The following is a 17,245-nucleotide window of genomic DNA, read 5'->3' on the forward strand; positions in this document are numbered from 1 at the left end:
TTTGACCTGTAGCCAGGGAGCATACTTCTTCCCCAAGGAATGATTCCAGCAGATCAATTGTGAAAATGTTTTAGGACAAAGCACCCTCTTGATATTTTTAGAAAAGGAACATAGATAGCACCAACCTTTCCTCCTAAAAGTTCCCTCTGAAATTCTTTGTTTGTTTTTAAAGAATAAAACCTTAATAACATTGGTAATGAAGAAAGAGTATCTTCCGTGGATCAAAAATTTTGAGTAATTCCTAGCAAGTGGAAGGCAGATGAGACTAAAGTGAGGAAGTCATAGTAGAGGACACCAGAGCCCAGGAGGACACCAAGGAAAGTGCTAGTTTCCCCAAAGGAGCCTCAGAAATCTACAAACAGAATTACAGGATGGTGAAGAGGGACACTCATTAAAGAACTATAATCAAAGCAGCTAAAACCACTGGGTCTGTCCTCAAAAGCATGCAGCATTTAAGGCATTTGAGTTGGATGTTCTGGTCAAGAGACCAAAACCTTACTGAGTCTCCATTTCCACAAGAAAATAGGGAAAATGTCTTCCACACAGGGTCATTCTGAGCCGATTAAAGGAAAATATGCATGAAAGAATCTAGTTCAGAGCCAGATTAATTTCTCAATAAATATTAATGTATTCCTTCCTTAAAGATGCTACCCCGACCAGCAGCACAGTCACCTCTAAGGAAGGAAGGAAGAGGCAGGAGGCTTCCTCTAGAATCCTGAGCAGGCTGGCATGCCTTCCTCTGAAATCAAATTGATCAGCCCATTGTCTTTTTCTTTTTAAGATTTTATTTTTAAGGTATCTCTATACCCCATGTGGGGCTCAAACTTACAACCCCAAGATCAAGAGTCATATGCTCTACCAACTAAGCCATCTGGGTACTCCTGCCAGGCCACTGTCTTGAAGAACCTTTGCTTTTAGATTTCTAAACTCTAAATTCATCCTTTAGCTTGAGTTACAAACAGGAAAAACAACTGGAAACAGGAAGTCATATGCTGCAACTTCTCCAAACTCAGACAGCAAGGAAGAAAAGCCAGTTATGTGCCTAAGTCTTATGAGATACGGTGTTCTGCAAGAGCCAAAAACTTCTTTACAACGGCCTGGTGCTGACACCTGAAGGTCTGTGAGTGGGGCCCAAACTCCCTTGGGTTAAGGCATTGCCCCTATAAATATGCAGTTACTGATAAAAACCGGTTTTTGGACTTCTGCTCCAAATGTTCTTTTTAGCACCTTTTCCCACTTTCTCTCCAGAAAACTTCAGGAACCATGCGAAACTCACTTAAATAACCCTCCTCTCCACAATTTACTCCACAACCTCTCAGAATATAGACACAAAGTTTATGCTTTGGTTAATTCAATATAATGCCAAAACATATGACTGACTTCAGTCAACAAATTACTGAGGAAAACCAATGAAACCAGTTTGGTTTTTTTTTTTTTTTCTTTTTTTTGCCTAGGTACAGACCAAACCAACTGAACAGCGTAACACATACTAGTTACTATTTTTGGAATCTGCCTTACTAGAAACTTAGATTGCTAATTACCACCTTATTTTAGGTGATTGTTTTCTCCTTCCATCTAGATTACATGTCTCTTGAAAACAGGAACTTCGTCTTAGTCATCTTTGAATTCCCCATTGCCCTGTCAGGGTATCTTGCACCCTTCCTCAAAGACTGTGTAAACAACTGCTAATTTACTGTATTAAAGATGCATTATTTTCATAATGCTGAGGATTACTACCTTTCTGATCATTCTAGTCCACTTTGTTATAGTCTTATTGGTCCTCACTGTTTTATTTTGATGTATGTTCCCATTCAATGGCATAAAGCTTAGGTGATTCTCAATAATTATGTGTTTTTATTTACTCATATATATCTTTGTATCATAAAAATATTTCACATCTGTGTACTTTATATTTCCAATCACACAATATATTATCTTGAATGTTAAAAATGTTTTCTACTTTTTATTATTTCCTCAAACTATAACCCCTCACTTCTACCAAAATACTTGAAACTTGCTATATACATTACAGAAGGACTAAAGTAATCACCTTTCTTATATTGTTATAACACACACAAGGTAACAACTGGTATACTGAAGGAACAGAAAGGTACAAAAAAAAAAACCTCAAGTGCAACACTAATGTATGTTATATACACAAAGATATGTGCAAACTGCAAACTAGTCTAAATTCTCAGAATAAAATTTAAAAATATGAGTTTAAGTATCAAAAATCACATGATACTATGGTAGAAAAACCCTTACCCTAAACGGTAAGTTATTAAACAATCTTTTTTCCCCTGGTTTTAAACACTGTTTCATATTCTACTGGAACACAGAGAAAAGTAAAGCATCTCTTCCGTGGCTTTTACAAGAACAGATAAGTGCTAAACCTAATTTTACACAAAAAGGTATCTTCCTCAAAAGTTTGGTATGCAATGTGTAGAAATTTACACATTAAATGTATGTGTGCACGCTTCGATGGATTTATATCTAAGCTTGTTTTAGATGCATTGTGAGAGCTCATTATTTATAGGCATCCCAGAGATAATCTTTTTTAAAGCAATCCTTTGGAATAAGTGATTTATATGTTTTATGAATCCAAATTTTCATACACTAGATTTTCTTAAAGAAAATTACACCAAAAAAGAAAAAAAATCATTATTTACTCTTATATATTATGATCAAGACAGCTTAGCCCTTTTCCTTAATCCCCAAGCTTTAAAAAAAATAGTTCCATGCCTAAACCAAGATTTTTTTTCATATAAACCTATGTCCTTGCAATGCCTACAGTTTTCAGTAACCTATACTTGGGAATTTTCAGTTAGGAAGATACCAGGACAGGGCGCCTGGGTGGCTCAGTTGGTTAAGCGACTGCCTTCGGCTCAGGTCATGATCCTGGAGTCCCGGGATTGAGTCCCACATCGGGCTCCCTGCTCAGCAGGGAGTCTGCTTCTCCCTCTGACCCTTTTCCCTCTCGTGCTTTCTATCTCTCATTCTCTCTCTCTCAAATAAATAAAATCTTAAAAAAAAATAATAAAAATAAAAGGAAGATACCAGGACAATAAATGACTGTTTTATATCTTTAGCTTCATTTTAGTCTTCCTATATTCACACCCTAGAGGTTCCAGATTCTTATCCACAAAGTGATTATGGTTTAGGACTGAATCAGATTTGTAACAAATGTCCACTGGGATTCTTCGACCTATCATCGACGGGTAGAGCCGATATATGTCTTCTAGCTCATCGAATCCGTTCACCTTACCTCAGGGACTTCCCACAATGCTACGTGGTTAGAAGCCTTCTTTCACAAATGACGAAAATGAATGAAAAATGATTTCAGAATAGAAAAATGGAAACCCAAGTCATTATATAGTGTCTAAAGGCTACCCTGCATCTCCCACCTTAGTGCCCAAGCAAGCATTCTAACATATGTACAATAAGGGATATTCTTCTTTAAGGTTTTGCGTTCCATTTTCTCTAATTTTATCTGATTGCTGACATGCATCATTTATACTAACACTTCCATATATCCAGCCACACAATACAATAAAACTTCTAACAGCGATCTAGTTTGGAAACCATTATGATTTGTTTTATTTTTCCCAGAAAAACATAAGGCACAAAGTTAATAAAAGGAAATTTCTAGTAAGTATGGGTTTTTATAAATATTACCACATCAAAATGAAACTAACAGCAGTCATGCAATCATGCATAAATAAAATACAGGCTCTTACTGTTTTTCTTAAAAGCTAATTGAGCATGTCACTCTCTCCTTTTTTGCTATTGTCTTAAAATGTATTTCCCCTCAAAAAATAAAAATAAAAAGTGCTTCCAAAGAGAGAGAAGAAAAAATTACAAACTACAGTATTTTTTATGCTACAAGCTATACAAAAATCTGTCACCATCTATGTTACAATTCTAGTCATCAATAAGGTACTTTTTTTCAATGCCCCACTCAAAAATCAATTATATCAACTCTTTTGTATAGAGAAGCAGCACACCTTTCAGGCAACTAGTATTAATGAGTAGACATGACTATAGAATCTCCATCTGTTTCTCTGACAAAGCTGTGGCTACTCTAGTCTCTCATTGAAATTCCATTAATCTGGTGTACCAAGGTCCAATGCGAAAATCAAAACTCCATCTAACCCTTTATCAGCTCACAATAACCTACAAGTGAACTCTGCCTGTTAGCATGCAGCAAGTTATGATTTTGCTATCAATCAGGCAGTTGGCCAATAAAAAAAAAAAAGGCAGGCTGGAAACAGTGTGTCTGGCAGGGTTTGAAGACTTTGTTTTTGTTTTCTGTTTTCATCCCCTTTCAATTTCTATAGGGTGTCTGGACCTTGTGAGATTATGCATTATTCTCCTTGGCTGTGATTTAATTGCTACCAGCAATCAAGTCGAAGCATCACTGAAGTGTGCTTGAATTTCATTAGAAGATATAACTTATGCTACTTTCCTACAGTACCTAATAAACCATAAAGAAACCAAAACACATATGGCTTGAGGGAATAACTGGAAAATTAGGTAGCCATTTGGGAACTGAGTGAACTTTTGAACCAGAGGAACAGAGAAAAAGAAATATTAAAGGAAAAGACAGACTTAGAATGCACACAAAGATGTGCAGGTTTGACCTTTTCAGTACCTTGAAAATTACATTAGCATTATGAAAAATACATATCATGTTTAGAGTTTATAATCCATCAAGGCTCAGATACTTTGTTAGTGCCTACCATAAGGTAAAAGTCAAAAGGACAAAACAACAATCTGATTTGACAAAAGGCCTTTTGGTGATCTGTGCTAATTTAGTTATACTTATTGTTAAATGCATTATCCTTTTATAATTAATATATCATTAGACTGAGGTCCCATAATGAAGGAAAATTTATTCAGCAAGGGAAAGAGACCACATACCAAATCTATGTTGAAGGGAGAGAGATTGATATGACTAGATGACTTTCAGAGTGGAAATTAAAAATCCAATTGGTAGTTTTAAAATTAATTTATAATATTCTTAGAAGAAAATGTAAAACTATCATATATGGTATTATTTTATATACCCAAAATGAGTAATACTAAAACTTAAATTTTCAATCTGCTTAAGAATTGCTTACACCAACACTAATGAAAATGCACCTATATTTAACAAAAAACTTAATGCTATACATAAATATAAGTTATTAAATAATATTCAAATACTGATAATGTAATCTTTTAACAATAAATCTTTTTCATGCTATTAATGTATTTCCTATATATTTGGTTATGAAAACAAACATAAATTATTTACTCATAATAAAGAAAATATGATAATTATGTAAATGCATTATAACTTAATAACAATTCACTTTTTCTAACAAAACACTGGCTCTCATAGGTATTTAATTGTTGGATTTCTTAGGTTACAATTTTTTAAAGAATGTAAATACTGCTCCCTTGTAATTCAAATTATTTATGCTATCTTTTTAAAACTCTGAGCATATATACTCTATGAACATTTTGTGTGTGTGCATGTATATTCTCCTGAGTATAAATATTCTGTCTGTGTATATGTATACCCACATACTCATTTCTATCTACCAACACTTAACAGAGAAGCAAAACAAATCATTGTAATGTGTCTGAAAAACAGCTCAACTCAAACAATAATTCACTGTTTTGCCTGAAAATATTATTTATCAATTATAAAACATTTTCTAGCAGATATGCTTTTGAAGACCAGATTAGGAAAGGTAATGCTCTGTTTCAGATAAGAAGTGTAACTGAAGAGAAATGTGCATCTTTTTAAAAAATAGGGAATATGAGAGAAAGAAATCTCTTCCTTTAAAAATAGAAATTAAATGTTTGCCAAAATGTAAAATTCAACATAAAATGGATATGATTATTATTGCTACACATTGTACAAAGTTCTGAATATAAAAAAAAAGATTGTGTTGTTCTGAATCAGTGGTTAGAATGTTTATCACTTATGCATGTACTTGACTTATCCCTGTTCTGCAATAGACATAATTTTATACCTCATAAAAGCAATTTATGTTTCCAAAGGGAATAATCTGGGTAACATAAAATGTGGAGTGCTCTGTTGCAGGAAGCATATTTTCATTCAGCAATTGTATTTAGAGATGGAACTGCACAGTTTGATCATCATACAGTGGCAGAAGGCATTATTCATTTCTGTGTCTCCGTGAAACTTTGAGTGCCACGAATTAATATGCATGGCTAATTTATCGATACACATTCTTAATTTATAACTATCTATCACCCTTGTAAGGTCTCTAGAATGCAGATGCACTCAACTGGCTATAACAGAGAAAGCACACGCTACACTAAAAGCAAGTTTCATAACTTTGGCGAGTTTTTAAAAATTACAAAGAGATAATCGACTTTATTACCCATTCAATTAATACAAAACATTATAATACTACTGTATAATGTGGGGTATCTTTAGGTGACAATCAGGAAAATGAGAATGTGTATTAAAAGAAGCATCTGATGAAAACCTGTCTTAATGTGAGAAGGCAATGTAAGAATAATTAATTTAATATTTTATGAACTCATTTTATATGAAGTTTTCAAAAAAAAGATCAAAAATCTTTTTCATTATTTATAAAATAAATAATACAAGAAGCCATTTAGCAGCACAATAAAATTAAGTAAGAATCTGATAATATTAAATTAACCAACAAACTAACTAATAATATTCATACAATGATGTAAACACTCTCTTAAAAATTCTAGTCAAGAAATTTCCTAGAAAAAGAAGGAACTACATACTTAAGAAAACCACTAGAGAGAGCTCTTCTGTTCCTTAAAATGTTCTGGTAAAGGTAAGTTAACTGAAGCCTCCGCATTTACTGCTTTCTGACAAGACCACCACCTCTATGCACTGCATTGTCTTGTGTTGGAATATCTAGAGGTATATTTGATGGCAAAATATCACATACCTTCAGAGTGGGCTTCATCATCTTTATCATATCTTTCTGAGGCTAATGACATAGTATCTGGAGGACCAGCAAAAGGGTCATCATATTCTTCCCCATCTTCTGCATCACCTATAGAAGAATCACAGAAAAGCCTTTTATAGATTAGTTATCTTTTAAAAATGTTACTTTGTCAAGAGAGGTAAATTTTACTATTAAACCTAGTCACTGTCATGGAAAAACAGAGTAAAAACAGGTCCTATTTTAATGTATATCTACTGTAACTTAAATAAAGTAAGAGTTTCTGGAAGTCAGTGGACAACTGCTTATTTCTGATACAAAAGGATACAAGTTCCAAAATTATGATGGTCTCTACAAAGATGAATACAAAAAAAGTAGAAGCAGGGTAAAACAGAGTGTGTATCCAAAACAAACAAAAAAAGAAACAGAACCAAAATAATGATAACAAATAACACACAAAAAATTGGAAAGCACAACAGAGAAAATAATTCAAGTTAATTCCATTTATGTACTCAATTATTTGAAAATTTATGATGAGAAATTGATAAATCAAAGCCATATGCACATTTTATGTTTTCATGAAAAATCACAGGGTTACATTAGAGTAGATTAAAAATACTCAGTTGCATTTTCAAGAGCAGGAATCCTTTATGGGAAAAACTACTTTAAAACTCATATAACCCTTTTAAGTTCAAAGTGATTTACAACTTGACACCTTCAATTTTCATTCAGTAATATATTACCATTTTTTTTTAATCTTCTAGCCAGTTTTTCATGATTTCCAAATCCTAGGTTGGTTGGTTGGTTCGTTTGAAGTCATTGAATCCCCACAATAAAATCTTGTGGTTTGGATTTTTTCCACATACCCATTTAGAATAATTAAAAAAAAAAAAAGAGTGAATCAGGTATTTGCTAGCTTGGTTACATATAAGCACTCATTTTTCAACCATATTCAACCACATCCAAAGAAAATTCAATAAAATTCAAAAAACTACATGCTTTATACTGTAGCAATTATCTGTTAATTCAAGAGAAAACCAGCTCCTCAAGGATTCCCAAAAAGCACAATGAAAACCTCCATGGGAATCCTAAAGAACCTACAGTATTACTTTAAGACCATGGTTGTGGAGCAGATCGAGATTAAAGCTACCAGTCTCTCCAAAAAAATATCTGTAACCTCTAAAATCCATTTAATAGGTGACACCCTATTTCTCAACATATTTTTGGTAGAGGAAATAGCCCCTTTGAAAACACCATGAAAGCGGGGCACCTGAGTGGCTCAGTCGTTAAGCGTCTGCCTTTGGCTCAGGTCATGATCCCAGGGTCCTCGGATCAAGCCCCGCATCGAGCCCCGCATCGAGCCCCGCATCGAGCCCCGCATCAGGCTCCCTGCTCGGCGGGAAGCCTGCTTCTCCCTCTCCCACTTCCCCTGCTTGTGTTCCCTCTCTCGCTGTGTCTCTCTCTGTCAAATAAATAAATAAAATCTTAAAAAAAAAAGAAAAAGAAAACACCATGAAAGTAATAAGAATAAATCAATATTCATCTCTATTTCTTTATAATTTTGGCATTTCATCAGCATCCATCATCCTTATTCTGAAAAAGATAGGGCTATCTCCCATCAAGGCAGTAAGAGCAGAAGACAGAGGACTATCTTACTGCCCCTGATGAATCCACCACCAGGTGCACCATATAGGGATGTTTCTTCCCCAAATAAAATTCCAAGGAACACATGTAAACACTATTCATTCCTTAGATCTTAATTTCTTTTTCTTTTAAAATGTTCAAAGTAGGGCGCCTGGGTGGCTCAGTCGCTTCAGCATCTGCCTTCCGCTCAGGTCATGATCCCAGGGTCCTGGGACTGAGCCCTGCATCAGGCTCCTTGCTCAGCAGGTAGTCGGCTTCTCCCTCTACCCTTCATCCCGCTCATGCTCCCTTTTTCAAATAAATAAGTAAAGTCTTAAAAAAGAAGAAGAAGAAGACTAAAATGTTCAAAGTACTTTTCGGAACATTCCGTGATCCCTTACAATACTTCTCTTATGGAAAGTATGTTCTGATTTTAAATATGAGGTAAGAGAGAACCTCATAAAGTGCTAGTAAAAATATGTTCAGGCATGGAATGACAGCTCATGGAATATATAGTAGTAAAGATCACAAAATTCTCAATTGCTCTTAGTTGCTAGAGTATCCTTATATTGTCAATAAAGTAAGAATTGCTAAGGTATGAATTTGCAAAGGATATTTCATAACGTGAACTATAAAATAAATCTTGCTGTGAAAAAAAAAGTATCAGGATACCTCAAATATACTGCCCCAACTTAGCACTTAGCATATTACACTATTATGAATATGAAAACACAAGAGTAAAACCAACGAACACATGGAAATGATTTTGAAAAAGATTCAGATGCTCAGGCTTAAATCTATTTAACTCTACATGGAAAAAAATTAAAAGTTAAAAAGTTTAGAAAATCAGGATTTGTTATCTTTTGATAATATCCATTATATGTTTTTATGTGTATATCCACGTATATACACATACACACATGCACACACTGATCTATATTTATATATGTATGCACACAGCAAAAAGATCATTATTAAAGCTATAAAATAATATTTAATGAGTTAAGAATATTCTCCACAAATTGGTTACTAACATGTTGAAGACTTCTGTGGTTTCTGTGTTAAAAAAAACTTTTTGTATTATTTACTAAAATAAAATTGTCTTCAGCTTACCATTCTAAGAACTGCAGCTCATTTCAAATGTTTTTTTATAAGTAATGTGATAATTTATATTTATCCAAAACAAAACAAATTAAATACTGCTACTGGCTTCTTTTCTTCCCCTACCCCCTTTTCTCTCCTTTTTTAAGCTCCCTTGAATTAACCCAGAAATTTAAAAAAAAAATTTTTTTTTAATCTCTGTGGTATCTATATAGGGTTATTCGCTTTTCAACCCGCATTAAATTGAAAGGACACATCATTTTTCAAGATGATCTTCTTCATTTTACTGCTGTTCCAGGGGTGATCCATCCCTTTTCCTCCTTCCCAATTACTTTTTTCCAACCCAATGAAGAGCTGTATTATAAGGACCTTAAACTGAACACAGGGGTCGCTGTTGAGTAGTGCAAAGCTTTTTTTTTTTTTTTTCCTCCCCAGGGGCGGAGTATTTGCAGCTATACCTGCAAAGACTTCTATAAATTAAAAGGTAAATGTTCAACTTGTGTTTATATAATAGAAAACTGAACTCCAAAGCAACAATGGGCATCAGGTAAACGTATCCAATACAATTTACAGACATAACTGAAAGCATTACAGCCTAATCAGACATCTAAAAGAAAAGGATGCTCAAATGAAATGTCTACAGAATCATTAGTTGGCAGCCATTCTATTACAATCACACATAATGTCAGTGGTGCCTTGAGCCTGTGCCAATGACAACAGCATAAATTTTGCATCTCATTTCTGTGGTCATAAAATTAATGATCAGTTTAAAAATACTTCTTTGTAAAAGTTATTGCGCAAAGAAAAGACATGAATGTGTCCCTGTTATGTACTCACAAGGATAATTATGGGGCTGTTGCTCATTAATACTGTTTCTTGTTTCCCTAGAAAACCATCTGATTTATCCCACAACTTTTAAAAGTTTAATTAACGATACAAAGTTAACAGTCTAAAAGACAATGATCCAAGACTTCCCTTCCTATAATTTCAGTGGCAACTTAAATATCATGGCAAAAATCAAAGCTGAGTCTTACCACAGCAGCATATTTCTCTGATAAACATTTTTAAGTTTATAATAGTTGAGTTCAAATCACTATTATCCCTTCCTCATTATATTGTTCATCATCAGTTAACACTTTCCTAAATGCCTAGAGATGGAGCCCACCAGCAGCTGAATAGTCACGATCTCTACCACCGCAGAAGGTGATTGAACCAATTTACTGCTTGTTTTGTCAAACAAGTCCTACCTGAAACACAACTGGGTAAACATTAAACTAAATAATATACCTAAAACTTAGGTGACAGTCATTCCCCCTTTACAGCATGAAAGGCAAACTTGAGGAGAAAAAGGACTTGAGTGAAAACAAATTAATTTCTAATTCTCTACTCCGTTCACTTGTCCAAATTAATGTCTCAAGTAATAACATACAACCAAATTGACAGCGTTAAGCATTTAAGGTGTCATTTCTTAAGGGAATCTGTGGTTTCATTCTTAAGGCTTTGAAAGATTTAGGTCACCACAAGGAGCTTCTGTTCATAACTCCTCTGCAATCGGAGAGCTTAATAGCAAGCGTATATGAGGCGGAGCTTTAACATAAGGATATCATTTCTCAAGCACGACCTCTGAAATATACTTCTACTACTGTAGGCCCCATCATTTCAGACATACGTAACACATTTGTACAAGGCTGGAGATGGGCGGGGGGGCAGGGAGGGAGCTCAAGTTATTTGCTCAGCCTTCATTGGTGGGATTGGTTTTCAACCAAACACGCACTATATTTAAAAGGATAAAGGAAAGGAAATTAAACATCATCCAAACTTTTGACTTCTCTGTGTTCTTAAGGATTCCATCAGAGCAAACTAAAATGAATCCCTTCTTACCTAACCTTACCTTACCTAATACCTCCGGCTATTTAAAAAAAGCACGTTAGTCCATTAATAAACTTAGTAACACAAATGAGGTCAAAGGAAATTGCTAAGTAAATCTATGCATATTTAACAATATCAATGAAGTCTCAAGGAGAAAATCGATTACATAATTTTTTTAATTAGAGGAAAAATATTTTACAGAAGAAAATGAGAGCTTTTTTTTTTTTCAAGATTTTATTTATTTGAGAGAGAGAGAGCACAGAGGGAGAGGGAGAAGTAGACTCCCCGCTGAGCGGGGAGCCCGATGCAGGACTCGATCCCAGGACCCTGGGATCATGACTCAAGCCGAAGGCAGATGCTTAACCCAGGTGCCCCGAAAATGAGAGCTTTTTAGCTATGGCATCTAAAGGGAACTGAAAACAGTATATTCACATATTTAAGCTACAGACACCAATATTTTGCAAATTTGAAAATATTCTCTTGAAATATTTGTCTGTTAATATGTCCTTCTTTCCATAATTTGTAATTTCCTCAAAAAGTATTTGAAAACTGAATTATAAATCAAGATTTACTTAAATCAAGATTTACTTAAATCCTCTTGATAAATGAAGTTGAATCTGAGAATACACATTAATATAATATTTATTGAATGTCAGTAGACATATGTGTCATGCATAGGTATCTTCACATTATCTTAATCATTCTATAAAGATATTAATATCTAAATTACACTGGAGTAAAAAAAAAGACTAATATGAGGGCAAGATACAAGTAAAACTTTTTTATCATATACCTAATGTATATTAGAAAATTCTGTCTTATACTTAGTAACAGTCTTTACTCAATTAGTAATATATTTTCATTAGAAAAATAATTACTTTGGGGCACCTGGATGGCTCGGTTGGTTAAGCATCTGCCTTCAGCTCAGGTGATGATCCCAGGGTCCTGGGATTGAGCCCCACATCAGGCTCCCTGCTCAGCACGGAGCCTGCTTCTCCCTCTCTCCCCTGCTCGTGCTCTATCTCTCGCTCTCTCTCAAATAAATAAAATATTAAAGAAAAATAATTACTTCAGGTCACATTTAAGGGACTTATGACCATGTCATATGACAGGAACAAATTCTAAAATAATCCTAATTCTATTCTAAAATAATTCTAAAAATAGCATAATTTTAGTGCATGAAGCCTAATTCAGGAGTACACTCTATACTATTAGGCTATATTGCAACCAAGAAGAGGAAACTAGGGATAATTACTCCATCATGTACAATATTTCAAGGATATAAGAAGGAGCTCTCTCTGGGGCACCTTGGTAGCTCAATCTGTTAAACGTCTGACTCTTAATTTTAGCTCAGGTCATGATCTCAGGGTCATGAGATCGAGCCCTAAGTTGCACTTCATGCTCAGCGTGGAGTCTGCCTGAGATTCTCTCTCTCCCTCTGTCCCACACCCACCCCCCCAAATAAAATCTTCAAAAAAAAAAAAAAGATTCCGTCCCCCTCTCCCTCTACCCCTCCCCCTCTCTCATGCAAGTGTGCACTCTCTCTCTCTCAAATAAATTAATTAATTAAAATTTTTTTTTAAAAAAGGTGTGCTCTATTCTAGATAGAATAAGCAAAATTTCAAATAAGTAACAGGGACTAGACTAAGCAAGATGGGTTCTAGTTGCTTAGATTCAAATCTTTCTTATATACAAGTAAAACTGAGGAGTTTAGAAAATCAACTGATAATTTATTCTTTTTTTAATAAATTTTTTTAAGATTTTATTTATTTATTTGAAAGAGAGAGAGAGAAAGTGAGAGAGAGAGCACGAGAGGGGGGAGGGTCAGAGGGAGAAGCAGACTCCCCGCTGAGCAGGAAGCCCGATGCGGGACTCGATACTGGGACTCCAGGATCATGACCTGAGCCGAAGGCAGGGCTTAACCAACTGAGCCACCCACGCGCCCCTGGTAATTTATTCGAAAGTCACAATTTATCAGACCTCAATGGAGAATCTAAACTTGAGTACAGAAGGAGATATAATCAAGAATCCTTAATAAATTAAAGAAATGAAAAGGGCAGTTTTCAGACAACAGCTGAAAATGAATATAAACAGCAAATAGAAAATTAACTTAATGAACAAGCTTCAATATCTAGGAGCCACTGTAATAAAATATTTCTACAAGTTCAAATTATTCTTGCCAAAAAAAAAAAAGGAAATACTTTTTAAAAATCCTCTAAGATCTATGCAGCTCAGTGTTTCAACAACTGTATCAATTCAACTAGTTTTAAGAATTGAAAAACATCAAACTATAAATTCTATATTGTTAAATCTCAGGATGAGGGGGTAGTACCTATAGTGTAAGGGGAGGGAAGAGATATGGAGGGAGTAAGGAAGGATGATAAACATCCATGTATATTAGACAAACTAATAATTCACTAATTAGAAATGAATAACTGAATTAATTCATTTTATTTAAGAATTGTTCACCTGGTCCTTTTCTCTTCCATTAATGATATTAAAATGGTATTTAACTGCCATTTTAAAAAGATAAAATAGGTGAAATAGGAATATAAAAGTAAAAAGGAGGAAAACATCCTCTGTTTACTTCATTGTGACCCCATATTGACCTGAGAGAGAGTGAGAGAGAAGGGAGAAAAAGAGAGAAAGAGCAGGAAAACAGCCAAAAGGAATTCTGCCCAGGTCTGCTTGGATGAAGACAACCCAAAACCCCAAAGAGAAAATGTAAGAAGAAAAAGAAAAGCAGCACTATTCAAAACATACTTAGATGAATTTACTCAATGTAGAGGTCTGATACTTACTAATTTCCCATTTAAAAAAAAATATGTATCTTGAATAATCACTTTGTAACTATGAAGTCTGTACTAACTTTGCTACTCCTAACTACAGGAATAATTCTTTTTAGAACAAATCTGAATATACTTTGAGGGTATAATGGCGTAAAATTACTCAGCTTCTCATATTTCTCCAAGGTATACATCTAATTTATCCATAGGCTTACTTTTAAGCAGGGACTCTTGGTGATTAGTTAACTCAATACTGGAGCATTGAACTACAAATGACTTGTTCAGAGAAAGATGGTGATGGGGAATCTCTGAATTCTGTTGTATTTGAACTCCTATTCCAGGCTCATTTTTCGCTTTCTATCAAATACTACAAATTTGCATTCTCTTTAGAGAAAAAGACTGTACCTCAGCAATATAATTTTAATATCTACATGTCTGAACGAGTCCTAAACCAAAATACCAAAGGCAAAGTTCCTACCCTATTATTGAATCATATACAATTATACAATGACTTCATTATCACGCTTTCTTAGCTTACAATTTTTTAATGTACAAGTAATTAAGTCACAACAAGAGCTTGATAAATAATCACTGGAACAGAGTATGTCTTTTAAGACAGAACCTATAATCTAGTATTCCTCTATAAACAGAGCATTGTATAGAAGTTACAGTAAGAATGCATAAATTCATTATTTCCATATTCAACTAAGCAAAATGCAGTATGATTAAACCCACCGTTCAGGATTAGTTGTCAAGTACAAAGAAGTGGGTATTTGTGGGGAAGAAGAGTTTCCTGCTCTTCTCTTTATTTAATAGTGCTAAAAATTTCCATATGGAAAAAAAATCTCATTCCCTCAAATCACAATGATCTTGATGATTTAATGCGAAAAGAAACTATTAAGTGAAGTTAAGTACTTGGTTTATTGAAACTGTCATTACTCTCTCACTTATCAGTTGGCAGAGACATGAATTACTCTGTGGAACTGCTAACCCCAGTTAGAAGATGCCATACTGTTTTTCCCCAAACCCAGATCCTAACTCCACATAGGTTAGCTGACCTTATGTTGTGACCCTCATACCAGCATCCACAGGCTTCAGGTCATGACCTTTGAATTAGCATCCTGGAAGTAAGGGCCATACCCAGTTTCCCTCATAGAACTGAAGACATGAAATAGTAGGAACTTCCTATGCCCTTCTTGATTTGGTTTTCCATACGCTAAACAACCATCCCCCAATATCTAAAGGAAGTCAATCAGGTTACCAGCACTCTCACATATTTTGAAAAAATTAAATTGAACTCCTCTGAAAATTTCTATAGCATACATTTATTCATATCAAAAGAATCACAGTAATAAAAACCAGCCATTGAGAGAGATTTCACTCATGTTTTCAAACAAAAATTGATACTGTTTTAAGACAATGACTCTTGAAAAACGTTACCTATGAGCAGCCAGCCACAGGCCCTCCTGACCCCACCACAGCTATAAAATCATCTCAGCTGTGTTAAATGGTGTTAGTTTGGTATCTCGCCTCTGCTTTACCGAATTATTCCATCTGTAGCTGCAAGCGTATACTTTTCTCAACAAACTTCTGTCACAGTGTGAAAAAACATTAAAACACCTAACAATGTTAAACACACGAGATTTCTGCATCAGGAGACGGTGCCGAGTAGATTCGGGATATGCTTCTTAATTTTTTTCTCAGCAGGGGGAGCTAGCACTCTCATCTTGAAAGTCTAAGTATACAATCTGGAAATTTAAATTTTGATCCCAACTATCAAATTTCAGTATGTTTTACATTACCCTATTGAACATCTCTACAAGGATAAAAAATTTCAAGGTGGACAAACTTGAGAATTTACCTTTGTCTTGGAAGTCCTGAAGATAGCTGGAAAATAAAGCAAGAATATTATATTCTAAGATGAGGGGTTGACAAATCAAAACAAGGTCTATTCATTGGCAATAATTCACACCTATTTTAAAATCTATATCATAAATACACATTTAGAGAAAAAAGTACTTCCTATCCTGAAATAACAATTCCAAAAGGCTTATGGATTTATAATAAAAGTATTTTTAAAGACCTAAGATACAGTAGTAGAATCAAAATCTTTAGTATCCATGATATACATTTATTCATTTTCATATCTACAGGTATTTATATTAAAATTCTCAATCTACCTTTGTCCTATTATTTAAACCACATACATCCTCAAATAATCAAAATAAACAGATGGATTTTGCTAGAATGCTTAGAAAAAAAATATAATCAAGAACCTTCACAAAAAAGGATAATATGATAAGCGTGTCCGTTTTTAAAAACTATTATAGAGGACATATACTTTGTCCTTTAAAACATTTAACACCAATTAAATTAGGACATAAAAAAGTAATTCTGTTATAATTCTTTATTAAAATGTTAACTACAAAGATGCTTCTAAGTAAGAAATAATAAACAGCAAGAAAGTGACTTACATAGACTTTACATCTTTTATCTTCTTAATAAGGGATTCTCTCTTTTCCTTTGCTTTCTTGGATAAATTTTCCCCTCTCAGTGTGTCTGCCACAAATGTTTCAACATCTAAACCATGAAATATAAGAAACAGGATACAAATTATAGGAAAGAATCATTTTTTGTGAAGACAAATAGGACAATGATTGTTTCTACCCATAAGTGTTAATATCTGCACAATTTGTTACAGTTATTTATCAATCCAAAGCATAACAGTTGAAATATGTTTCAAATACTAAGTTAGACAAATCTGCACACCACTTAGCTAATAAAATTTGTATGCTCTACTTATGCTTAGCACAGCAAATGCTATTTGGATGTTTGGCATCATTAAACCAGAGAGAAACTCACAAGTTTTAATAAACTATGGTGCCCCATAAAACAAATTCTCTCATATAAAAGCAAGCA

General features: G+C 34.2%; 1 protein-coding gene across 2 annotated transcripts in view; it reads right to left on the minus strand.

The window, feature by feature from the left end:
* Positions 1–17,245, minus strand: part of SKAP2 (src kinase associated phosphoprotein 2) — a 171,269-nt gene that overhangs the window by 144,703 nt on the left and 9,321 nt on the right. For both annotated transcript variants that reach the window (XM_028119315.2, XM_028119316.2), the window contains exons 2-4: positions 16,801–16,906; positions 16,188–16,213; positions 6,951–7,058 (exon numbers count right to left, since the gene is read on the minus strand). In XM_028119315.2, coding sequence (XP_027975116.1) covers positions 6,951–7,058; positions 16,188–16,213; positions 16,801–16,906 — 240 coding nt within the window. The remainder of the gene's footprint in view (positions 1–6,950; positions 7,059–16,187; positions 16,214–16,800; positions 16,907–17,245) is intronic.

Source organism: Eumetopias jubatus, unplaced genomic scaffold (genome assembly GCF_037043125.1).
Source record: "Eumetopias jubatus isolate StellerSeaLion01/CBP00866 unplaced genomic scaffold, mEumJub1_p1.0 scaffold_14, whole genome shotgun sequence".
Taxonomy (NCBI): Eukaryota; Metazoa; Chordata; class Mammalia; order Carnivora; family Otariidae; genus Eumetopias; species Eumetopias jubatus.